Source organism: Panthera leo, chromosome C2 (genome assembly GCF_018350215.1).
Source record: "Panthera leo isolate Ple1 chromosome C2, P.leo_Ple1_pat1.1, whole genome shotgun sequence".
NCBI lineage: Eukaryota > Metazoa > Chordata > Mammalia > Carnivora > Felidae > Panthera > Panthera leo.
In genome coordinates this window covers 42355826-42382433 of record NC_056687.1, presented here as the reverse complement: position 1 = coordinate 42382433, position 26608 = coordinate 42355826, and the positions used below count along the sequence as shown (strand labels likewise).

General features: G+C 34.0%; 2 protein-coding genes across 4 annotated transcripts in view; one reads left to right on the top strand and one right to left on the bottom strand.

Moving 5' to 3' along the window:
* Window positions 1-26608, bottom strand: part of ARL13B (ADP ribosylation factor like GTPase 13B) — a 66843-nt gene that overhangs the window by 12204 nt on the left and 28031 nt on the right. For all 3 annotated transcript variants that reach the window (XM_042955248.1, XM_042955250.1, XM_042955249.1), the window contains exons 4-7: window positions 9473-9578; window positions 8212-8414; window positions 3284-3398; window positions 106-331 (exon numbers count right to left, since the gene is read on the bottom strand). In XM_042955248.1, coding sequence (XP_042811182.1) covers window positions 106-331; window positions 3284-3398; window positions 8212-8414; window positions 9473-9578 — 650 coding nt within the window. The remainder of the gene's footprint in view (window positions 1-105; window positions 332-3283; window positions 3399-8211; window positions 8415-9472; window positions 9579-26608) is intronic.
* On the top strand, window positions 14134-26183 carry STX19 (syntaxin 19). The gene is made up of 2 exons (XM_042955254.1): window positions 14134-14333; window positions 24928-26183. Exon 2 carries the CDS (start codon window positions 25053-25055, stop codon window positions 25935-25937), a length of 885 nt encoding a protein of 294 aa, XP_042811188.1. The 5' UTR covers window positions 14134-14333; window positions 24928-25052; the 3' UTR covers window positions 25938-26183.

Sequence of the window (26608 nt, the reverse complement as noted above, 5' to 3'; positions counted from 1 at the left end):
GTATCATTAAACTCTGTGTATATATGTGTGTGTGTGTGTGTGTATACACATATATATACATATATATATATATATTTTAATATATTTATCACCTAGATTTGTCACCTGATTCTGATGATCGCTGGTCTGTATCATCTTCATTCTCCAACTGCTGTGTTAATGCCTCTTTATAATTTTCAACTATTCCAAGCTCATTGTTTTTTTGGCTATTGTCACTGATCTGGCTCTGTGTCTCTATTTGCTCATTCTCCGTTTTATGTTTCGGGGGGCAGCCATCACTGTCTTTCTCCATACTGTGTCTCTTTTTGTCTTTTTCAAGTTTTCTTTCATTCTAACAAAAATGAAATATATCACTTTTAATATAAAAGTTGTGTATCTAAGACAGTTTTAAGGGAGAAATCAAATAATCCAAACACATTCTGTAACTTCACGGCACTGTGATATTTTTATTAAAAAAAGCATTTGTTGAATATATCATTAAAGCATACTAATTGGTAAACATGCAGAAAACACATATAGTATAAAGAAAGAAAACAAATAATATCTGTAATTCCACAATCAAGAGATGATCTCTACTTGGTGCATGATCACTAAGAGGTGTTTTCTTCTCCTACCCCACATATGTACAGGTACACCACCCACAAACATACATGTGATTGAATGTCTCTCTCTATATGCATATTTATTTTGTGCATTTGTTTTTTAAACAAAAAAGAATTTAAGTTTTTACTTAAGAATGTATATTTCTTTCCTTGTCAACAAATATATGAAGTGCTTTGACTAGTACCTGACCCATGATAAAGTGTTAGCTATATGTGTTAGCTATTACTACTTTCATCAATTACATTATCATTTTCAAGGTTATAACATAATTTACCAACTCCTAATCAGTAGACAAATTATTTTCAATTTTTCATTATAACAAATGCAGTTATGGAATTCGTTTTTTAGAATAAATTCCTAACAGTGGAACTATTGGATCAACAGGTAACTAAACACTTCCCTTCAGAAAAGCAACAGTGAATTTACACTCCAGGCAAAAGGTTAAGAGAGTGACATTTCCCCATATCTTTTTCAATCCCTGTATACCATTTTCTATCTTTTACATGTCCACCAAACTAATAAGTACATATTTTTACCTTAGTGTTAGTTTCATTTTTTTTTATTGCTAGTGAAAATGAACTATCAACTACACTTATTGTCATTTTTATTTTTACTTTTATCCATAGTAACCTAAAACCTTTTTTTTTTCCTCCTAGATTCTCATTATTTTCATAGGAGTTGCTAAGGGTTTGTTTTGTTGTTGTTGTTTTTTTTTTTTTTGTCTTACGTGTCTCAGATATTTTTCATTAGGGTTTGTTTAGAGTTTTTTGCTTTTAGCTTTGTAGAACAGATCTTTAAAAACAAATATAAGACCTATCTGTTTTTCACTTTATGATTTGTGGCTTAATTGTCCTACTTTAAAAGTTTTCCTTCTCCAAGTATATGCAAATACTTAACTATATTATGTGCCAGTACTTTTAAGGCTACTTTACACATTTTACACATTTAAGTCTTCTGGAGTTCAACCTGATATTTGCTATTCATTAATTTTACTTTTCCAAATGATTGTTCAGTTATTCCAACTCCCTTTTCTCTCAAATATAAAATGTCACCTTTACCTTACCCTAAATGCTCACGTATAATTAGGTTTGTTACTATTTGTACTATTGACAAGTCTCTTCTGGAACGAATACTTCACCATTTTTTTTTTTTAATCTATAGTAAATTCAAAGGAATGCAAGGTGATTCTCTAAAATGCAAACATTTTGAAAGACAAGTTTAACGGAAGGAAAAAAATACTTGCTCAGTAAAAAGAAGACTTCAGGTCATTTGTTTTCAGTTACTTCATTTCTTTACTGATTATTTTCTTAAAATTAGCACAGTTTAAAAGCATAGTAACTTTCCACATGCCACTAATTAGTTCAGGGACTTTCAATATGAGGTATGCTACGCTGGACACCGTATTGTTCACATCTTTCTATTGTGAAAAATACACTGGTGATAGAAGCACTAAGGCCTTCTAAGTAATTTACAACCATGGTGCTATAAAATAATTGGTCATTATCCACAAGGTGAACTTTATTACAAATATAGAGTAAATTAATGTTTCAAAGTGCAAAGTCAAACTTGATTTCCTGGTCTACCAATATTTTTTAAAGAACATACAACAAAACTTGGAAAACATGGTATTTAATAGGCTAGAGATAAATCAATAGGTCAAGTTATTAAGACAGCTTTAATGTACTTAGAAAAGCATATACTGAAGGTAAATGTGGCGGGGTTAATAAAAAGATTAAATACAATTAACCTTCTGGTATCTAAGCAACCCAAGACAAAATATCTCCTATTACCAATTATTCTGCAAAATAAAGCAATACCAAAACTATCCAATCATCTTCTTACCTGTGGAGCTGCCTCCCTCCTCAGCAGCAGCCCCAAGGAAGAAACAATCATCCACCTTTCCAGATGAGGACCTGTGTGGAAGGAGGCAGTGACAGGGGAAGAGGAATGGAGAACATACAGGTGGGACCAGCGAGCCAGCTGCCACATTAAGCTCTGAGTGAATGGAGAGCAGATTTAGAAAGCTCTGCCTCGAAGGAGGCATGGCTGCGGATGGTGACTGAAGCAGGGCCAGCGCAAACTCTGGACACCCAGTGGAGAAATGAAAACGAAGATAGAGACATACAGACACACATACACAGCTCCTTCTTCATGATTAAAATCTACAAGTTAATTTTGGTAAAATTTCTGACAATCAAAATTAAAATAAATGATACTCATATATAGGAGAACTTATAGTTTCCAACATTCTTAAGTATTCTGGGAAAGTAATTAAAAAATCATTTACATACTCTAAAATGCATCACAGGCATCCAAATATTACTTTAAAGAGATAGCAACAGCAATACAGGGACAAAGTGTAAAAAAGAGTAAATACAGCACTATCCTATGAAATAAACGACAAAAAAAAAAAAAAGATTTAGCAGGACAGTAATTATGGCAGTTGCCACATTCAATCTTCGTTTTCATTCTCGGTTAATTCAGGAGTCATCTCTCCTTTTTTATATCAGATCAAAAAGTAAACTTTACGAGGAAAAAAAAGCAGTAAGCCTTTAATCCATCTCTCTCATTTAATTTCTTTTAGGAATAATCTCTGGTGAAACACTTCTCCCCACCTCCTTTCTCAACTTCTAACTTTATAACTTAAGATAGGAAAAATCACATTTGCCACCATCCGTACCTCAAGGATGACAGATGCGATTGGCTGGAAAGGATTAACAATAATTGGTTCGGAGTCCAACTCAGCCAGGCTGCTGGTTCCATTGAGTTCCGCCTGCTCTCGTTCTCTTTGTTCTCTATTGTTTGAGGGAAAAGTTTTGGAATTCCTTATGAGAAAACGCTGAACCATGTGTAAGAACATTTGTAATCGGCTTAACGCTATTAAATTTAGTAAGTTAAACATCTGGACATGGCTTTCAATTACTAGGAGATTTTCAGAAATCCTTACTTCTGGTAATAGGCCCCTAGCCACGTGTAATAATTGGAACTTTTTATTTCAAGTATAGTTGACCCACAATATTACATTAGCTTCAGGTGTACAACATAGTGATGTGACAAGCCTATACATTATGCTATGCTCACAAGGGTAGCCACTGTCACCATACAACACTATTATAATATTCTCTATGCTGTACCTTTCATCTCCATCAGTTATTCATTCCATAACTGGAAGCCTGTACCTCCCACTCCCCTTTACCCATTTTGCCTGTCCACCCACCCCCCCACCCCCCTTCCCTTGGCAACCACCAGTTTGTTCTCTGTGCTTCCGGGTCTGTTTCACTTTGTTTTTCATTTGCTTTTTAGATTCCACATATAAATGAAAACATGGTATCTGTCTTTCACTTATTTCACTTAGCAGAATACCCTCCAGGTCCATCCATGTTGTTGCAAATGTAAGATCTTGTTCTTTTTTATGGCTGAGTAATATTCCACTGTTAATCATTTGAATTTAAAAAAAAAAAAGGAAATGCTGACAAAAATAACATTCTCCCTATGACTGACTCCTTAATGTCAGTGGTAGTTGTTAATTAATTTTCTACGTGCCAAAGGTTTATATTCACAGATTTGTTAATTTCTCTCCCAAACAAATGCTGTCATTGATGTTAACAAATAAGTCCTCTTGTTAACAGCCTTCTTCAGGGCTGTGTCAAACTGTATATCACATATGGACTAGATAACAACTGTTGCTGCAAAGAAGTAAAGAAACTATAAAACTAAGTTGCTCTATATCACTCAGATTAAGTATTTCCACATGAGTTACTACTGAAACATACACTATCTCTGTGATTCATAGTTAATATTGCCCCATACATGAAGAATAATAAGCTCCTTTTTAAAATGAGTAGCTGGATGTTCACCATAAGTGTGGTCACCATCTGTCAGCATACAACTCTATTATAATACCTTATATGTTCCCTTTGCTGTACCTTTCATCCCTGACACTTACTCATTCTGGTAACTGGAAGTCTGTACCTCCCACTCTCCTTCACTCATTTTGCTCCACCCCCAACCCCCTCCCCTTTGGCAACCACCAAGCTCTGCTTTTAATTATAAATTAATATACTAGGGTCCCTCTGTAGAGGACTTCCTTGGCAGAAATTTGCCCCCCCTCCCCCCGCCATTTTTTAATGAGTTGTCAAGACTAAAAATCCTGGCCAGTTATATAAGAACTGTGTTGTGTCTGTTTTACCAAGTTGATGCCAATCCCTGGGGCTTCTTGATGTCCAACTAGCTGGTTTTTCCCTGGTAACATAGATATGTCTTTCCAAGTCTCTATAAAACAACAAAGTCACTGAATATTTTAACTAATGTTTCCATACAATTCTGGCTCCTCTACTGTACTACTGCATGTATTACGAGCAGGGACCATATCTGATTCATCTCTGTATTGTCAGTTTCTTATGCTGAATTCAAGACAGAGATATTACTCAATAGATTTGTTGGAGTGAAAAAAATAAACAAGTAGCTGAAGACAGAAGAATAAGTATTATAGATCTACAACTACACTGTAAGTATGGTAATATGAATGCTCATTACTATGACATTTATTATGCTCTATTTTGGAAATATATATCCTTTCATTCTAAACCTAGGAAGCCAAGAGTTAGAGATTTGCAATTTATTACCTCTGTGACTTTGGACTTATATCTAGATCTTTAAGCCTCAGCTTTCCCATAAATGTTTATAAAAATATGTACTTCATAAGGTTGTGCAAAGTACTCTGTATGTGAAAGTACCCTGTAAATGAATATACCTACAGGATGGTAATGTTATTCATTTATTAGTAAGCAATTTCAGGTTTCTGGCACTGACATATTATTTTCAGATATCAACAACAGCATGTTTTACTATTTTTCAAAAATATCTGAACCTTTAATTAAATAAAAAGTTTTTTCGTTTTTTTAATAACTCTTCTCTAAATGCCACTTTTAATTCCAAAGTCTCTCTGCTCAACAGGAGAGGCCTCAGACCAGAAGTGGCATGGCTAGGAAAAAAGGAGGAAAGGAGAATGGGTATCACAAAAGCCACAACATGTCCTAACATCATCTAGAATATCTTTTTTTTTTTTTTTTTTTTAATGTTTATTTATTTTTGAGACAGAGAGAGACAGAGCATGAACTGGGGAGGAGCAGAGAGAGAGGGAGACACAGAATCGGAAGCAGGCTCCAGGCTCTGAGCTGTCAGCACGGAGCCCGACGCGGGGCTTGAACTCACGGACCGTGAGATCATGACCTGAGCCGAAGTCGGACGCCCAACCGACCAAGCCACCCAGGCGCCCCTCATCTAGAATATCTTTATGGAAAAATTAAAAACTTGAAAAAAGTGACTAACATTAGACGACTTCTTTCCAACTAAATTTTTTCATTGTTTGTTTTCTTAGTGGAAGAAAAACAAAAGAGTCTTAAGAAAAGCGTGGTCATGTATTTTATTTTTATAAATACATAAAAGGTATACTTCCATGAATGATTGGTTGTACCAAGCTTTATATCACTAAAATATGATACACTAGGAGAAAAAAACCCAAAGACTCTCACATTTACCAAAATAAAACCTCACACTGGTATCAAGAGAGACCTAGATGAATGATCTGCTCATATTCTTGAGTACTTGGAGATGGAGAGTATGTCTCTAGAAATATTTCTTTCCTTTAGGTCCTATCTCCGAATTAAATGACAGATGCCAGTAATCAGAGGGTTTCTTCAACAGTGTAAGGAAGCATCTCACAAAGGCATCACCAAGAGCACTTAGTGAGTTCTTGCCTATCAGACTACAGCTATGTTAAAGTACATGGAAAGCCAATATTATTTAGGTATATGGAAGATAACTTTATATCTTACAGGAACTCACTGAAAAATCTTCATTTTCCCCCTCCTCTACCATATAACAATCCAGTGAAGAAAGAAAGAAGAATCATGGGATTAAGTACTAAACTCAACTTCTAATCAAATCTGAGTACTTTCTTCCAGCATTAAGATTATTACAAATGATTTCGTGGTAAAAGTTATATAATCACTTTTTTTTTTTAATTCAGAGTTTGCTAAATTCCATTTAAGAGTTTGCTCTCAAGCAACGTACTTTAAAAATAATTTTTAAAACATCTTTTAAAATACTGAGGCACTGCAATTTTTTTTTAATTTACATCCAGTTAGTTAGCATATAATGCAACAATGATTTCAGAAGTAGATTCTTAATCCCCCTTACCCATTTAGCCCAATCCCCTCCCACAACTCCTCCAGTAACCCTGTTTGTTCTCCATATGTAAGAGTCTCTTATGGTTTGTCCTCCTCCCTGTTTTTATATTATTTTTGGTTCCCTTCCCTTATGTTCATCTGTTTTGTATCTTAAAGTCCTCATATGAGTGAAGTCATCATATTTGTCTTTCTCTAATTTCGCTTAGCATAATACCCTCCAGTTCCATCCACGTAGTTGCAAATGGCAAGATTTCATTCTTTTTGATTGCTGAGTAATACTCCATCGTGTATATATATACACACCACATCTTCTTTATCCATTCATCCATCAATGGACATTTGGGCTCCTTCCATACTTTGGCCATTGTCAATAGTGTTGCTATAAACATTGGGGTACACGTGCCCCTTCGAAACAGCACACCTGTATCCCTTGGATAAATGCCTACTAGTGCAATTGCTGGGTCGTAGGGTAGTTCTATTTTTAATTTTTGAGGAACCTCCATACTGTTTTCCAGAGTGGCTGCACCAGTTTGCATCCCCACCAGCAGCAAGACACTGCAATTTAATCTACTTTCTGACAAAACTAGTGCTGAAGATCAGATTTTACTTTAGTTGATAGATCCACTGGCAGCTTACCTTCTATCTTTGCTTAGACTAAAGAAGGCTTGCTTGCTTGCTTTCTTCCTTTCTTTTTCATTTTTTTAATGTTTACTCATTTTTGAGAGAGAGGGAGAGAGAGAGACAGAGCACGGGCAGGGGAGGGGCAGAGAGAAAGGGAGACACAGAATCTGAACCAGGCTCCAGGCTCCGAGCTGTCAGCACAGAGCCTGACATGGGGCTCGAACTCACAAACCAATAGATCATGACCTGAGCCAAAGTCAGACGCTTAACTGACTGAGCCATCCAGGTGCCTCAGGAAGGCTTTCTTAATCTATTGACATATTGAGCCCAATAATTCTTTGTTATCAGAGATTGTCCTGTGTATCACAAGATATTTAGCAGCATCCCTGGCCTCTACCCATTAGATCCCAGTAGCAAGCATTCTACCTACTCCCAGCCATGACAAGTAAAAATGTCTCCAGACATTGCTAAATGTCCTCTGAGAAACAAAATCACCCCAAGAATTGAGAACCACTACACTAATGGTACCCATAAGAAATAAGAGAGAAAAATCTTCAAATTCTGGGAATTAATAAATACCTACGGAATAAATTTAATTACTATAACACCACTAAGAAAATTAGTACCCTCTCACTCAAACTTGTGTAGAGAAAGATCCACAGAAATAAAATATTTACCTAGTGTCTTCCTTCATATAGCAAGGGGAAACTGAATAGACAAAACTATAAAATTATTCATAAAACTGTGGTGTTCTGGACTTTTCAAATACACTGTGGTACAAAATTAATCTACTTACCTTTCTTCTCGTAATTTTCGCACTCGTTCAGCCCTCTCTCGTTTCTCTTGTTCTTCAAGAGCACGCTGTTCTGTTGTGTCTCTTTGGATGCGTTCATTTAAAGCATCAAAGTCTCTTGCAATGATATGTAGGAGCCAGTAAAGGCCTTTTTTAATGGACTTGTCAATTTTCTTTCCATAGCCCAAGACTGCTGAACAAGGTTCCTGAGAAACCGAAATTTATTTGACTTAAAGATTAAAACTAAGAGTTCTCCACAAAAATGTTTATAAACTATTAAGTGTAATTACTGGCAAATCAAAACTAATCCATTAATTAATTATATGAAGCATCTGTTTATTTAACTTATAAAACACACTTTTGCAATGATTACTAAACATTAGTACATATAATCTGATATATTTTGTGGATAATATCTGTAAGCTGTGAAAGACATTACAAGAAGTCGACAGTACCAATTATAATTTTAAACAAACTCTTGGAAGACAAAACTGCACTGCCAGAAGAAAAATACCCCTACTTATTAAAAACAGCAGAAAGTTTTAATTCCTTATACCAGGGAATTTATAGCATTAAACATCTTTTAAGATTGACACCCTAATGGCCATCTTCTGAAACCAGAAGGAGTGACTAAATCTTCTGTCCACCTTTCTTAAGATTGTAGGATAATTCTGCTGATAAAATCTTCCAAACTCATGATAACCTCTCCTATGCTTACATTTTGTATTTATAGTAGAGCATGCTACAATTTTTTTTTTTTGTTTTTTTAACTTATTTTTGAGGTGGGGGGGAAGAGAGACTATGAGCAAGTGAGGGACGGGCAGAGAGAGGGGGACAGAGGATCTGAAATAGGCTCTGAGCTGATAGCAGAGCCCGATGTGGGCTCAAACTCAACAAACTGTGAGATCACAACCTGAGCTGAAGTCAGACACTTAACGGACTGAGCCACCCAGGCGCCCCTCTACAAAATTTATAGCATGACATGTTTGTGTAACTTAAAGTTCCTATCAGCAATATCTTAAACAAAAAGCAAATCTAAAGTCTTGGAGATCATGAAAGATAGTTTATGGAAGCAACAACCAAACAGAAAAACAAATGTTATAGTATTAAATAATATCAACAGAACAGGGAGAATGTGATTTCCTGGGTTAAAAAAAAATTTTTTTAAACACTAATAAATTATCTTGTTAGCTGCCTACCACCTAATTGCCTATCACCTCTACAAAAACATATCTCATAGGGCAAAAAATCACCAAAAACTTACTATTTGACATAGGCACTTGTGCTCATTGACCAATTTTTCCAGAGACAGGCATTCAATCACATCAGCTTCTCCTAAAGCCCCTTCCTTGTCTTGTTTATTTGCCAACCTAGAGAGACATAAATGAAGTAGTTTTATAGCAAATGTATAAGCATAAAGTCACTTAGAATTATTTTGATCATGTTCTTCTTAGTCTAAAGATTTAACCCTACTGATTACAAAACATACTGGTTTTAGAGAGTATTGTAGTATCTATGTTATCATTTTCACTTTATTACTGCTAAAATAAGTTTGTAAGATTTGGCCTATATAAAAGGAAATCAAGTAAACAAAAGTGTCAAGAAAATAAGCAATAGGTCAATAGGCCAACAACAAAACAAGCTATAAAGAGAAAAAGAAGTGGACTGCTAGTTTCCACAGCCCTCAGCAATCGGTTCCAGCTTTCACATTAATTATGTCCTTACCTTTTTTTTAAATTTATTTTAACATTTATTTATTTTTGAAACAGAGAGAGACAGAGCATGAACAGGGGAGGGTCAGACAGAGAGGGAGACACAGAATCTGAAACAGGCTCCAGGCTCTGAGGTGTCAGCACAGAGCCCGACATGGGGCTCGAACTCATGGACCTGAGTTCAGATCACGACCTGAGCTGAAGTCGGACGCTCAACCGACTGAGCCACCCAGGCGCCCCATGTCCTTATCTTCTTAAAATACAAACTGTATCATGTTTTCAAACACCCAGACATTCATTCTGAGCCTGTACTATTGGAGTTCATCTATATTTTCAGTGTGTGAATATGTCCACATAAATGTGCAACCTATTGGAGAGGTGGGGCCACTTTTTAAAAATTTTTTTAATGTTTTATTTTTACTTTTGAGAGACAGAGAGACAGAGAGAGAGAGAGAGAGACAGCACGAGTGGGGGAGAGGCAGAGAGAGAAGGAGACACAGAATCCAAAGCAGGCTCCAGGCTCTGAGCTGTCAGCACAGAGCCCGGTCGAGGGCACGAATCCATGAACCACGAGATCATGACTTGAGCAGAAGTCAGATGCTCAACCGACTGAGCCACCCAGGCACCCCAGGGCCACTTTTAATTTATTTGGCATAGTATTGGGCATAAAAAACATGACACTCAATCAGGAACATATTGAGGGAAAACAAAATGAAAAACTAAAATAAATTATTAAAAAATAGGAATTACTACAAAATAACACCGTTTGCCTATCAGACGGCAGAGGACAAAAGTTTAATAAAACACTGTCATGGTCAGGGTTTGACAGACATTTCAGAGCCAAATATGTTATTTAACAAATATATAGAATAATAAGTCTAATGAACCCTTATCACCTAATCTTTAAAAATTATCAACATTATGCCATTCTTGCTATCTACTATGTTTTACTTGCCCTGCCCAGTCAAGTTACTTCACCCAGCAATTTAAAAATTAAAAAACATTACCACAATACACTATCATGCCTAAAAAAAATTAACATTCCTTGATATTTTTTATGTTATGTCCAAATTCAGATCCAAACAAGATACACATTACAATGTATTCATTTAAATCTTTCTGAATCAATATCATCTGCAGTCCCAACACACCCACCCCTGCAACATTACCACCACCACCTCTTTTCCTCCCATGACATCTATTTGTAAAACAAAACAAGCCCTATTTGTATAGAATTTTCTGTGTTTAGTACGATTGGGCTGATACCCTCCTCATGAAGTCATTTTAACGTGCATTTCCTGTATCTGTAATTAGATACACATCGGTAGATGCTACATCTGTAGTTAGATGTACTGGTTGAAATTATGACAAGCATATTGCATAGATAGTGTTAATATGATACTTAGAAGGAATATTACATCTAGTTATACAACCTTTAGTGATATTATAATAGATCCGTGGATTCGTCTAGAGTCAGCTGGATTCATCCAAAATAAAGTTCCCAACTAACCTTTCTTTCATCTAATGATTTTAACAGGCATAATGACCTTTGCTTAATTTCATTATTTTACAAGAGCTTATCAAATCATGATTTTTCTAGTTCTATATTCCTGCTGAATTTACTAGCTATGTATTGTCTAAAGAATAAACTTTCATCAACTACTCGGTAATGCTTAAATACAATTCAGATAAAAGTCAACATAAATGTTTGATCCTTTGCTTCATTTCCTAGTTTTCCTAAGAGTGAATTGGTGCCTTATTAACCTCCAAAGGTAATCAAGTTGCTTTCTTTGGTTTGTGGAGGGATAGATATCATTATGAACTCATGGATTTTAGAGGTGCCTGGCTGGTTCAGTCAGAAGAAGAGCATGTGACTCTTGATCTCAGGGTCCGGAGTTTGAGCCTACACGTTGGGGGTAGAGATTACTTAAATATCTTCCAACATACATGTATATGATAATGTGTTTTAGGTTATTTTAGTCAGTGTTCTTTTTTGAGGCTCAAAGTTACAGATTTTTGGTCATTGGGAGTCCTCTTTGAACTAGCTCCTGTGTTCTTTTGGCACAACTCCAGTAATCTTTGATAGCTTCTTTGCTTTCCCATAAGAAACTATATCCCAGGGGCGCCTGAGTGGCTCAGTCAGTTAAGCGGCCAACTTCAGCTCAGGTCATGATCTGACAGTTCATGAGTTCAAGCCCCACGTCAGGCTCTGTACTGACAGCTCAGAGCCTGGAGCCTGCTTCGGATTCTGTCTCCCTCTCTCTCTGCCCCTCTCCCACTCATGCTGTGTCTCTCTCTCTCAAAAATGAATAAACTTTAAAAAAAAAAAGAAAGAAAGAAAGAAAGAAAAGAAACAATGTCCCAGACCTGAAATCGTCAGTTTCTCTAAGGTGCCCTGATTCCTTTCAGTAAAGAAGGAACTGGTATTTTAAAGACCACAATCTGGGGACTATGGGCATTTACTGCTATTGACTTGCCATTGCTTCTAGACCCTTTCAGTGGATAGAGCTAGGAAAAATTGGTTTAGAAAAAAATTAAATCATGAGCTCATAGTGATTTTTCCATTTTAAATCAAATATTAGTTTTTACTTAGCTTAATTTGTAGTTCTTTTTTCTTATACTTAAAAACTTCAGTTTGTAATCACACCGACATTAACAATTTATCATACAGTATAAAGAGTTTCAACACAACAATACCAATATTATTACTAAAAATACTTCCAAATGCAGGTTAAGATCTCGTTGTGGTTATTTTTGTCTCTAACATACATCCCACAAAAGATGAATGAGTCAAAATACTGGTTTTTAAAATTACTTGGAATAATGCTTCTCTGTGTGGCTATGCCAACATCTAGATATGTAGCCACGTTCATTTGTTTCAGGCTTCTTTTGGTTTTTACATACAGTTTTATTATTTTAAGATTTAATTTTTAAAACATTTATATGGTTCCAAATTCAAAACTGTAAAAACAAGGTACAATCAGAACTATTTTCCATCTCTTTCCCTGTCCCTCTCTCTATTCCTTCCATTCTCATCTAGGTAACTTTTTTCATTAGTTTTTAGCTCATCCTCCCATTGCTTCTTTTTGAACATATAAACATATATATGGGGGAAATGGTATTTTAAAGTACACAATTTGGAGACTATGGAAATTCACCATTATTGATTGGTGGGGGGGGGAGGAGTATTTGTGTGTATATCCACCTTTCCTTTTTGCCTCAAAAACTACTACACTATATACACTTTTGTGCACTAGCATGCTTTTTTTAATTGTAAATTCTACAATTACCCTGTAGGATAAAGAAATCTTTTTTATTACTATATTCTTTATTAATGAATAAAACGGTCATTATACAGATGTTCCATTTATTCAGCCAGGCCTACATGGAAGGGCTTTTGTGTTGTTTCCAGTGATTTGTTGTCACAAAGAGTGCTGTGAACAGTAAGTGTGTGATGGAGTTATTTCTTATTTTGGAAACATTCCAACGATATTATAGCAATTTCCCTCCTCTTACCCTCAAATCATAACAACTCAAGCAGCAAAAAAGGGAGAGTAAGAAAATTCAGTAAGGTGAGAGAAATTTCATTTCTAATACTTCCTGTAAGTATTTCACTCCAGTGAAAATTAATTTTGAATTGTTATACTGTATATTATAAACAGTATCACATATTGCTGCACACCTTTAGGTTTTCTACACTGAAACTATTTCAAAGTGAAAATAGCAAGCATAAGTAAAAAGAAGAGTGAAGTGGAAGGTTTAAATATGAGCTCTTTTCTGGCTGGTATGGTTCTGAAATTCAATGATTTCATAGTTAAGTCCTTGGGATTTCCTAAAATAAAGTAGAATTCAATCATTTTAGAGTAAATGGAACAAAAAGGCTTCACCCCAAGCTTGTTTCCATTCCTATTTATTCCAAATTCTGTAACATTTAGCAAGTTTTAATACCTAAAGAAAGCAAAGTAACATCTATCTAAAGACAAACCACCTTTTTCGTAATATCTTTTATGCATAATACAAGATCAAAATTACAGAGCCTGTGCCAAATGCTCTATGTAGGCAGTTTAACAAGGACTTCCTGTTACCGGCTAGCTCCAATGAAAACGATCTTCCTTTAATCTAAAGAATAGGCAGCTAACAGGCAAAACCGGATCCTCCAGGTGTGAAGCAAGCAATTTGTTCTTCTCATTTGATACTAACAGCAAAAGGACAACTCTACGTCTAACTTATTTGACTTCATTATTTGGCTTTCAATTACATTAACTAGATGAAAACCATACAGAAATTAGCTTGTGAACTATAAGACACAGGCTTCAATAATTTGATTGAAACGTTACAGATAATTCAGCTGTTCTCTCAAGGGCAGGACTCCAACACTGCAGGTGGAAAAGCAACAAAAAGAACAAGACAAAGGTAAATAAAACTACTTTTTTGTACTTTTCAATGCAAGACATCCATAGACTGAAATGTGTGACATTTAAAAATAGCTCAACAGATAATTAAAGTTACTGGTTTGCTTAGATTTCGACCAGGTAACTGATCTGTTCATTTATACTCCTATATCTTGAATAAGGTTTGGGTTTAGAGCTCTTTGAAATAAACCACTATAATAAAAATCAACTTTTTCTTTTAATTCCTTTAAAAAATAACTTCTCATTTTGGAAACACTAGAAAATCAGATCCTCTAAAAACAAACTTAAAATGCTTTCTTTTGTAGACTATAAATTAGTCATACTGTGCTTACTTTCAGAATACTTTTACATTTAATTGTGAAAAGACGCTTATGTCCATACACATATACACATTGACACACATGTATAATATTTTTAAAGTTAAGATAATTTCCTGTAAGATCTTAATTTCTTCATTGTTTCTGAAAATCTTTTAAATTGGAAGAAATTAGATAATAACTTTGTTATAAAAGGACTACAGTAAAAATATCAAAGTACTCAGAGTTTTAATGTTTCAGTATATTCTATATTCTATATTTTAATGTTTAAGTATATCCTAAGTACTTAAATTATAAAACTTAATATAAATATATTTGATTTGATGGTTTTAAAACTTAAGTCAGTACTATTTAAATGCAACATATATATAGGTAGTCTGATACGTTCAGAATTAAGTAATCTATAGAAGCTTAACCAAAACCTATTTTATTTTTTGATATTTCTTCAAAGTTATTTTATAATTCCTACCATGTTAGATCTTAATAAATAGCCCATTTTCAATCAAAATAATAATGACTTTTATTAAATGTTTTAAGGGTGGACTTGAAAGTTGGCTATGATATATTTAGAACACATTGTCTCCATGGCTATGTAGTTTTAAACTTAATATAAAAATCTTTTCATGTATGTACAGCTTAATAAGATAAGTGGGAGTTCAAAATTATACCAAAGTCTTAAATATTTAAACAAAAATGGTCTTACTGTTACATTACGCAAGGTAATTTAACAATTTATTTACAACAAATGAGGAGAATAAAAAAGTACTGAAAGACTGCATTATAAAAAATATGAGAATTTAAACTCTGAGAAAATATATGCAATTTTCAATATTTCTTTTTAGTTTGCTTTCCATATTTAAGCAGCCCAAGAGGTGAATTTTCCATGAACAGATGCTTTCACTTTGAATTAGGAAAATGTTACAAGTTGTCTTCACACATAAAAGCAAAAGAATACTCTATTTCATGTTGGATAAAAACTGGTTACATTTATTAAAATAGTGTGTATTTAATACAGTAACTGTAGAAAGAAATTTCTTACTAAAAAAAATCTATAAATCTGTAAATATCTGTCTCAAGGTATATGTTTCTTAAAGCATTAGGTAATTTTTACTCATATTTCTGTTTCTGAGAATGTTCCCTGTTTGTAATAGGGTGGAGAAAGTTTTACGTCATACAAAGTTTACTTTTCTATTTCCCAGAACAAATTGTCAAAGTTGATTACCATATTTATAAATTAGTCTTCTTTCTTTTTGCAAATATCCTATTTAAGCTCAAGATAAGTCAGTTATTAACAGTACAATTAAAAATTGTATAGCAACACAGTAAGCTAAACATACTGACAGAGGATTCATATTTGGATAGAAATCTTCCAACATTAAGAAAAATACATTTAAGGTACAGAAAGATTATATACAATGGTAGTCTCATCAATTTCATGTAGCCTAAGCAATTACACATTTATGGCTTCATGAACTCTGTCTCTTCCAACTTTCAAATTCTAATATACTTATATGTCTCACTTTACTTAATATTCTAATTTATGAAGCTGTAAAATTAAGAGGTTAAATTGGAAATAGTTATGCATGTACTTATGAAAAGGTAACTACTAGGAAATACAATTTATATGTAACATCTAAGTGCAACTGAGTACCTCCTACATTAAGTCAATTTTGGGGCAGATTAAGAAGAATTTAAGGAACATTCTGAACTATGTTAACTCTGTAAAGATAATCACCTATGACTTTCAGTCAAGATATACAGATATCCCACCCTCTTGCTACAAACATATGGAAGTACGGGGTGCCTGGGTGGCTCAGTTGATTAAGGTTTCGATTCATGGTTTCAATTCACATGATTTGTGAGATGGAGCCCTACGTCAGGCTCCACACTGACAGCGCGGAGCCTGCTTGGGACTTCTCTCTCCCTCTCTCAAAATAAAACACATTAAAAAAAAAAAAAAATGTAGACATGTTTGATGTAGTCTTAAGGGAAAAAACACAAAATTTAAAATTGCATCATTACATTTGAAGTAAGAAAGGGAAATTTCCAGAAGCTAGAATTGAAGAGGCGACACACAGCCAAAATGGAAAGCAGGAATTAAAGCTAACTCCATACAAATACTTTACCTTAGAGGCTGCAGTTTAGAATTTGTGCATAATAGGGGACTAAAACTGAGCTTCCTAAAGTGGTAAACTAGAAAAAAATAGAATATAGTTCATATACAGTTACAGGAAAATCTGTTGGATTTAATGTCAGGATTACAGTGGGAGGTGAGGTATCCACTGAGGCTATAAAAATCAGTAAGAAAAAAATCCAGACCCATATGTATATACCTGGGCTATAGAAAAATCACTAGAGAAAAATCAAGCCCATATTTATAGTACCTGGGCTAAGAAGGCAAACTCCAGAGGGCCCTAGTCATGCCAAAAACAAACAAACAAACAAACAAAAAAAAATGGGTTAAGGATGTATCCATAATGCAGAGCACTCAGGACATCCTTGTATAATATAATCACCTACTACTGACAAAGGTCACAAAATACAGCTGCCCACCACCAGAAGAAACAGTCTGTGGCCACAACAAAGGAATTTATTCCTAAGAAACCAGAAATAATCTAATAATTTAAGGTATCTTTAACATAAATACACTTTAAATTAAATGTTCAAAAGAAATATGCTGTCTCTCAAAAAAATAAAATAAAACATTTAAAACAAGAAAAGAAAGAAAGGCATTGGATCTATAAATGAAGATCAACACAGTATAAACTGTATCGCTGATTTTATATAAACATTATTTATTATAATATGCATGCCATGATACATAGCACTGAAAGGAAGTCTGTTTTTTCTTTAATATCAGTAACATATTTACACCTACAGAATAAAAGATGTGGAATATTTACTTGTTTTTTTCTGGAAAAATTATTAATATTAATGAATAGAAAATACTATCAATATATTTTGAAGGATTCCTTGAAGCATGTTTTATTCAAATATTAAAATGTGAAAAAAAAATATTAAAATGAGGTACACTAGGGAACTAATCTTTCAAGAACAGAAACCCAGGAAAAGACAACCTTAACAAGGGTGAGAGTCAAATGTGTTGGTTTCCAAAATCAGTGACAGTAAAATTTACTTTTCTAAAAGCACTTACAAAGGCATACTGTGTTACAATAGCAATCTGAAATATTCTATTCCTTAAAACATTTTTTCAAACTATGATGCTTGAGAAAAAGGCTTTTGATGGCACTGATCACTTATTGCTAATTAAAACAAACAAACAAACAAACAAACAAAACCATATCTATCCAGCCATAAAAATGTTAGAGGGGGTTGTTTCAGGATTTGTTCTAAACCATGCCACCAAGGAGAAAGTTGGGGACATTGCGGTTCTTGAGAACTGTGAAATTTAAGCATTGCCAAAAACTACTTAGCCATAGATAAGCATTAAACAGGACTTAATTTTCATGAATATAAAAATCAGAATCTGTTTTGTTTTGGTCCCTACCACCCCCATCTCTCATCTGAGCCTCTAATACTCAGCCTTTTCTTTTTCCCATGTTATCAAGGATAAAAGTCAGTTTTTTCAAAAATAAAAGTGCAAAAAACAACATAACTATATAAAGCATAGTATATACATTGTAGCTGTAAGAATTCATAGTAACAGGTTAGTAGAAAACAGAAATCTGTGTACATATATAGAAATGAAGTATTACTTCTTATCTCTCTTATCTCAGCCTATGACTGTGAGCCTAAACAAAATATAACAATACCTATCTCTACCATGGTATCAAGGATAGGATTCAAAGATTCTTGGAGACTTTCTGTAACATAGGTATATGAGATAGAATTAAATCTTTTTCCTCTTCTAAACTGTAAAGTGCTTAATTTGGTCTAATTATACTACAGGTTATAATAAAGCTGCAAACAACATAATTATTTTAGCTCTGATATACTATATTACCTTCTGCAAGAACTTTATTTTTTAGTCTTTATAGTAATTATACTAATTTATTATAGTACTTATACTAAAAACACTACTTGATATACATCAACTTCATTTAGAGCATATTTCACTAGGATAACCTATTTCTAGTCACTATAGAAATCAGAAAAAGAACAGATCTGCAATCAGGTAGTCTTGTATCTGAATGAGGTTCTGCCACTTTTTAGTTATGTGGCCTCTGGCAAGTCCCTTTACCTTTCAGACACTAAGAAAGTTAGAGGAATAGCTAAGAAAGTTAACATCCAAATAAGGGGAATTTTAAAGAAAGTAATACAAAGAGAACGGAAAAGATGAAGTTTTTGAAAAATTAGGAACCTCCTTTCCCCCCCCGAAAAAAATCCTAAATACATCAATTTTCCAGACTGAAAAATCATTCAACTTCCAGCAAATAAATGCAAAAAGATGTACCCCAAGTCATGTTATTGTGAAAATTCAGAACACTGAGATTAAAAAAGAAAAGGCCAAGACTTTTATGAAAGGAAGGGGAAAAAAACGATCCTATTTAAAATACCAGGAATTCTATGGCAGATTTCTTAAGGGCGACAAAGAATGTTAGATAAAAATGCAGCAAGGTTTTCAAAATTCTATGGAATATAATTTCCAAGTAAGAATTATATCTGCAGAAAATCTGTCATTCCGGTATTAAGGATAGAATAAAAATGTTTTCAGAAATATAAGTGATCACCACATTTATGTTTTAAAAGGAAACTATGGTATGCCCCCAAATCAAGGGAATAAACCAAGAATAGAGATGAGGAACTAGGGATCAGGAGGAGATAATACACAAGAAAAGAGAAAAATATCCAAACATAGCAGCTGTGTAGTAAATCAGGTCATACTAGAGGGTTTCGAGAAAGAAGCCTCAGAAGATGGAATAACAACATGAAATAAAAGAAAAAGAATACCTACTATATTTGAATATATTAAGAGGGTATTTTCAGTTCAAGTCAAGAGTTTAGAGTGAAGTAGTAATGCACATGTACAAAATTAAGCAACTAAAAACCTGAGGTAATTAGTATTTTCAAGAGAAATTTAAAAGTTACATGGTTCTTGATCTGAGTAGTGGTTACATGGATGTGTTCACTTTGTGAAAAATCATCAAACTATACATTTTTATTTGGGACACTTTCTGTATATGTGCAAATACTTCAACAAAAAGCTTTCTTAAAGTGAAAATACACATTTCCTAGCCTTATCCACTGAAAAGGCCTAGAAACAATGAAAAAAATTATCTGAGAAAGAAAATATAGCCATACTACCTTTTGTGACTCTGGTATATGTAATATTTGGGTAGTCAGAATAATGTAAACACAGAATACTAACCAAAAATTGTGATATAACTATACTGAGAGGAAAAAATTGAGGGAAGACTGGGGGTATAATGTGGTTAAACCACATCTTTCATAGCAGAGATACAATAGAATATTTAAAACTGAAAAAGCGGAAACACCTATGGAAGCAAATTACCTAGAAACAGAGAGTTTAAAAGTAACATACAGCTAAGGGGCTGGAAACAACTGCCTTTGGGAATGGGAAAATGGAAATGAGGCGTGGTGGGGCAGGCAAGGGTTGGCTGTATATCTTTACAAGCTTTGAAGTGATTTGACTTCTTAAACTGTCTATGTGTGCTAATTTGAGGAGAAAAAAAATCATATTTTAAAAGCCAATTTAAAAAAGACAAAGTTTTGGGGATGCAAGCTGGTGCAGCCACTCTGGAAAACAGTATGGAGGTTCCTCAAAAAACTAAAAACAGAAGTACCCTACAACCCAGCAATTGCACTACTAGGCATTTATCCAAGGGATACAGATATGCTGTTTCGAAGGGGCACATGCACCCCAATGTTTATAGCAGCGCTATTGACAATAGCTAAACTATGGAAAGAGCCCAAATGTCCATCGATGGATGAATGGATAAAGAAGATGTGGTATATATATATTATATATATTATATATATATAATATATATATTATATATATATAATGTATGTAATATTTATATTATATATATATTATATATATATATATATATAATATATATAATGGAGTATTACTCGGCAATCAAAAAGAATGAAATCTTGCCATTTGCAACTACGTGGATGGAACTGGAGGGTATTATGCTAAGTGAAATTAGTCAGTCAGAGAAAGACAAAAATCCTATGACTTCACTCATATGAGGACTTTAAGAGACAAAACAGATGAACATAAGGGAAGGGAAACACAAATAATATAAAAACAGGGAGAGGCCAAAGCATAAGAGACTCATAAATATGGAGAACAAACAGAGGGTTACTGGAGGGTTGTGGGGGGGGGGGGGTGGGCTAAATGGGTAAGGGGAACTAAGGAATCTACTCCTGAAATCATCGTTGCACTATATGCTAACTAATTTGGATGCAAATTAAAAGAAATAAAATTAAAAAATAAAAGAAGGAAATTCTACATTTGCAACAACATGGATGAAACTGGAGGACATTATGCTAAGTTAAATAAGCCAAACAGAGAAAGACAAATGTTGTATTGTATCACTTACATGTGGAATCTTAAAAAAAAAAAAATTTGATTTCATAGAAACAGAATAGAAATAGAATGGTGGCTGGGGAAAGACTGAAATGAGCAGAGATAGGTCAAAGAGTACACACTTTCAATTTAAAGAAAAATAGGTTCTGAGGATATAAAGTACAGCATGGGGACTGTGGTTAATAATATGGTGTATATATTTGAAAGTTGCTCAGAGTACATCATAAGTATTCTAACCATACATGCAAAAAAAAAGGCTAATTATGTGAAGTGAAGGATGTATTCATTATATTGAAACTGGTAATCATTCCACAATGTATATGAAGTCATCACACTGAACACTTTAAAAATATACAATTATATTTGTCAATTATTCCTCAATAAAGTTGAGGGGGAGATTGGAAGAAAAGCAGTGTAAAATAAAGAAATTACCTCAGCCAAAAAAAATAAAAAAATAAAAAAAGACAAAGTTTACAAGCAACCTGACATCCTAAGCACTAAGGGGAGGGGTTTATTGTCAGCATCAATAAGGTAATACCAGAGAGAGCATATAGATAAGGAAGTAATAAATAATGCTAAACCAAACAAAGAACAGTAGGGAGCTATTCAAGACACATCATTAAGCTAACTGACTTTTTAGCATCAACCTCCCTCTACACCAGAAAGAGGGTGAGTCTTTACCAGAAGTATATAGTAAATTATGGGTGGTAATTCTGCTTTCACAAAGTTGCCACATGAGAAAAAGTTTCTACAATCACTTCCCAATGTTTTTGAGTGTTTTTAAATATCTTCACCAGCATGATCATCAGACATTTAATAAAATACTGAATACAAAAGAGCATATAGATGATCCCAGCTTTATGTTATATATATATATATATATATATATATATTCTGGGAAATTTATATTATAGATCTCACACTGGAAGAAGCACTAGCCTAGAAGCCAGGAAATCTTGCATTATTTAACCAGTACTACCATTAACAAGCTCTGGGTAAGACATTTAACTTTTCTGATTCTCAACTTTCCCATAAGAAAAATGTGGAAATTGATTAGCTAACTTATAAGGCTTCTTTCTGGAATCCCATTCATTGCCTTGGCACCCCATTTCCTACAGCCTGGGTACTATCCCATGGCTCTTCATCTTCTCAACAGTAGGTCTCATAGTTCAAATACCACCTTAGAGAAGATTTGCTTAATTGATCCATCAAGATCTAAAATTGTCTCATTTATTTGTTTAATTGTATATTGCCCATCTCCCCTCAGAGAGTAAATTATTCCAGGACAGGTACTATTAAATAAATACTACAGTATTTAAAACTTTGCATATAGTAAGCCTCAATAATTATTTGACAGAATGTCAGTCCTTTAAAACCAAAGGAATATTATTAGGACACTGGTTTAACTTTTCGTGCAATGCAGGCCTCATTTCCACATCATCAACTGGGTCATCAATCAAGAATCTTGAACATCTCCAGTGACAACAAGCCTATTAACTCATGAAGCAGTTCATTCTATCTTGGGACAACTCTACTCATTTGAAAAGTCTTCTTTACACTAAATCAAACCTCTCTCCATGTAATTTCCACTCACGTCTCTTGGATTAATGCCAAGTTAAGTCTGGTCCCTCTTATACATACAGACCTACACATTTCAGAAAACAGTTGTAGATACTCCCTACATCTCTGTTGCAGGAAAAGTATTTCCATTCTTTTCAGTGATTCTCCTTGTATTATGTCCCTGAGATTGTCTTCCAATCTCAACCTTCCCGTGATAGTATGGAAATTCCCAATTTTTGAATTCTTATCTCAAAACATCAGAACTTAACACAGTCCTTCTCTCATTTGCTTTGACTAACATAAAGTCAGTGGAACAAATATCTTTCTTAGTCAATCTAGACATGACAATATTATTCATGAAAGCATAATGATTATTCTGATATAAAGCTCATAATCAACTAAAACCTGCAGTTATTTTGATCAGCACTGCATGAAGATAGGATCTTCCATTTTATAGATGTAAAGATGCTTTCTAAACAATTAGTTGCAATATTTTATATCCGTCCTGGTTAAACATAATTTTGTTCCTTTTAGTAGAGTGTTCTATGCTATTTTAATCTTTGAATCCCAACTCTGTACTTGAAGATCTCTCCAAATTATGTGTCATCAACATATTTGATAAGTATGCCTTCTGTGACAACACCCAAATCACTGATAAAAATATTTGCATAAGCAATATCAAACACTTACATCCCATAGCATAACAGCATAACATTAGCAATACTGGCTGATTTTTCTCTGGCTTATACTGATATTATGTGTGGTTCAACACACTATTTGTAACTCCCCAACAGCTTCTTATCTGCAAAAATATCATGAAAGGCATTATTAAATGCCCTTCTTAAGTCAAGATGTTCTATGAAAATAAAGTATTTTATTAACATAGATTGTCTTTTTAAATATATTTTTGTTTTTATCTAAATTCCAGTGAGATAACATATATACACATACACACACACACACACACACACACACACACACACGTCCATAATTTGGAAGTAAATAATACTGCTATAAACATAGGGGTACATGTATTCCTTTGAATTATTACTTTTGTATCCTTTGGGTAAATATCTAGTAATGCAATTGGTAGATCATAGGGTAGTTCTATTTTTAACTTTTTGAGGAAACTCCATACTGTTTTCCAGAGAATACATCAGTTTGCATTCCCCTTACTCATTTCATTTTATATATACGCCTAACAATGAGTGTATATATATTACATATACATAAATCAATATATGTACATATAAATTATATATGTATATACATACATGTGTATAGACCTAAACACATATATATGTATATATAAATTATATATACTTTAACTTGGCACCCCATTTCCTACAGCCTGGGTACTATCCCATGGCTGTTTGCATAAATTATATACATATATATGTGTGTGCATGTATATGTGTGTGTGTATATATAATGTACACCAAATTTAATCCTGTGGATAACGACCAACACAGGATGTGATGTCAACCCTATCAGCACCCAAAAATAGCATTTTATATATTGTCATTTCTGAAAAAATAGCACTTAATATGAATTGGTAGAAATTTTGTTCTAAGTCTGGATATCTTTGCAAAGGAATGCTAAGAATAAGGAGTCAGCATAATCAAACCAAGCATATGTGGATATAATGGATATGTATATATATATGCATATATATATATATGTGTGTATATAATGGATAAAAAAACAGTGCTATGTCAAATGTGTTAATCAATCTAGAAGCCTCAGAAATTAAAAAAAAAATCCAATATTATCTATATTGCTTCCATCTTTCCTATGGAATCTGCCCTGTCACTAAAATGCATATTTAGCAAATGAGTTTAACATTACATAGACCAAATTAATTAGGAACAATATCTTTAGTAATAAGGGCATTTTCAAAGTGCCCTTTTACTCCTAAAAGTTGAAGATATGGTCAAATCTTCCATTTTAAGATATATCCTCTAGATGCACAAAAAGCTATTAAATGGCAGAATCATGAGATGAGACTGAACTACTTATTTGGGGGCAACTGTATCTCTATCACTGCTTTCTCAGCTATTTCACCCAACCGAACAGGACTCATAGTAGGCCCACAGGGTATGCAGTAACTTATAAATTATTTTACATTACTTTTCCTATTCAGTTATCTTTATGAGGAAATACTTACTGATTTTTCTAATTTTTCAAACTCTTTTCAGAAAACTAGGAGGATTTTTCCTGGGAGACACACATTAGCTATGTGAAGCCAACCGTTACTGAGAGAAAATGCCAAACTTTTCTTTGTTCAACACAATCATTTTTGCTTCTTAAAAGGAAACGGAAGATGAAAGACCGACTTCAAGAACTAAAGCAACGAACAAAAGAAATCGAACTCTCCAGAGACAGGCATGTGTTGACTACAGAAGCAGAAGAACAAGGGGTGTTTTTGCAGCAAGCTGTTATTTATGAAAGAGAGCCGGTAGCTGAGAGACACTTACATGAGATCCAAAAACTACAGGAGAGTATTAACAATTTGACAGATGATGTTCAAAAATTTGGGCAGCAACAGAGAAGTCTGGTGGCTTCAATGAGAAGGTTTAGTCTACTTAAGAGAGAGTCTAGCATTACAAAGGAGATAAAAATACAAGCAGAACACATTAACAGAGGTTTGGATGATTTAGTAAAAGAAGTTAAGAAGTCAGAGGCTGAAAATGGTCCATCAGCAGTGGTGACAAGGATACTTAAATCTCAGCATGCTGCGATGTTCCGCCAATTTCAGCAAACAATGTTTGCATACAATGACACATTAGCAGCAAAGCAGGAGAAGTGCAAGACATTTATTTTCCGTCAGCTTGAAGTTGCTGGAAAAGAAGTGCCTGAAGAAGAAGTAAATGATATGCTTTATCAAGGCAAATGGGAAGTTTTTAATGAAAGCTTACTTACAGAAATCACTATCACTAAAGCACAACTCTCAGAGATAGAACAAAGACACAAGGAACTTGTTAATTTGGAGAACCAAATAAAAGATTTAAGGGACCTTTTCATTCAGATATCTCTTTTAGTAGAGGAACAAGGAGAAAGCATCAACAATATCGAAATGATAGTGAATGGTACAAAAGAATATGTTAACACTACTAAAGAGAAATTTGGACTTGCTGTAAAATACAAAAAAAGAAATCCTTGTAAGGTATTGTGTTGTTGGTGTTCCCCGTGCTGTGGCTCAAAATAAAGAAGCTATTTTAGACATTTTTTCCAGTTGTAGAATGAAGGATGTCCCATATTTCAGCATCTTTCTTCATTTTACAGATCCATTCACATACCTTTCATCATTATTAAGTCATAATTTTCCTCTTCAGCCCTTATCTGCTAGACCAACAGAAACTTCTTCAGTCAGGGACAAAGCAAGTCATTTATTAAACCAAAAACAGTATAGCTAGTTAACTTTAAACTCACAAGTTAACTACTAAAAATGAGATCAATGATCTTATGTTTCCATTCAGGTACCAAGCTCTATTATGTATTTTGTAACTTTTAATGCCTTAACAAGATGAATGTAAGTGACAACTGCTTAACCAATCCTTCTGGCTCATTTGAGAGCATTTCAGTGGTAAATTAAGTGCATGAAACAAGACCTCAAAAAGTGCTATATTAAAATCAAACCAGAAGCTGTGTCAAATCTTTTATGCTCAGATGGGTAAGTTAACTCGGTGGTCAACAAATCATGGAAAAATCCAACTATGTACTGAATGAAGAGTCTGGTTGGTAACTGAGAGCTGAATCTAGCTTAAGGCCTAAGAAAGTAAGGCGCTGTTTTCCTGAACTTGGGTCCATTCAGGACATTGTAGTACAGATCAGGAAGGTTGGCAAAGAAAGTAAAAAATAAAGGCAACTGCATTCTCA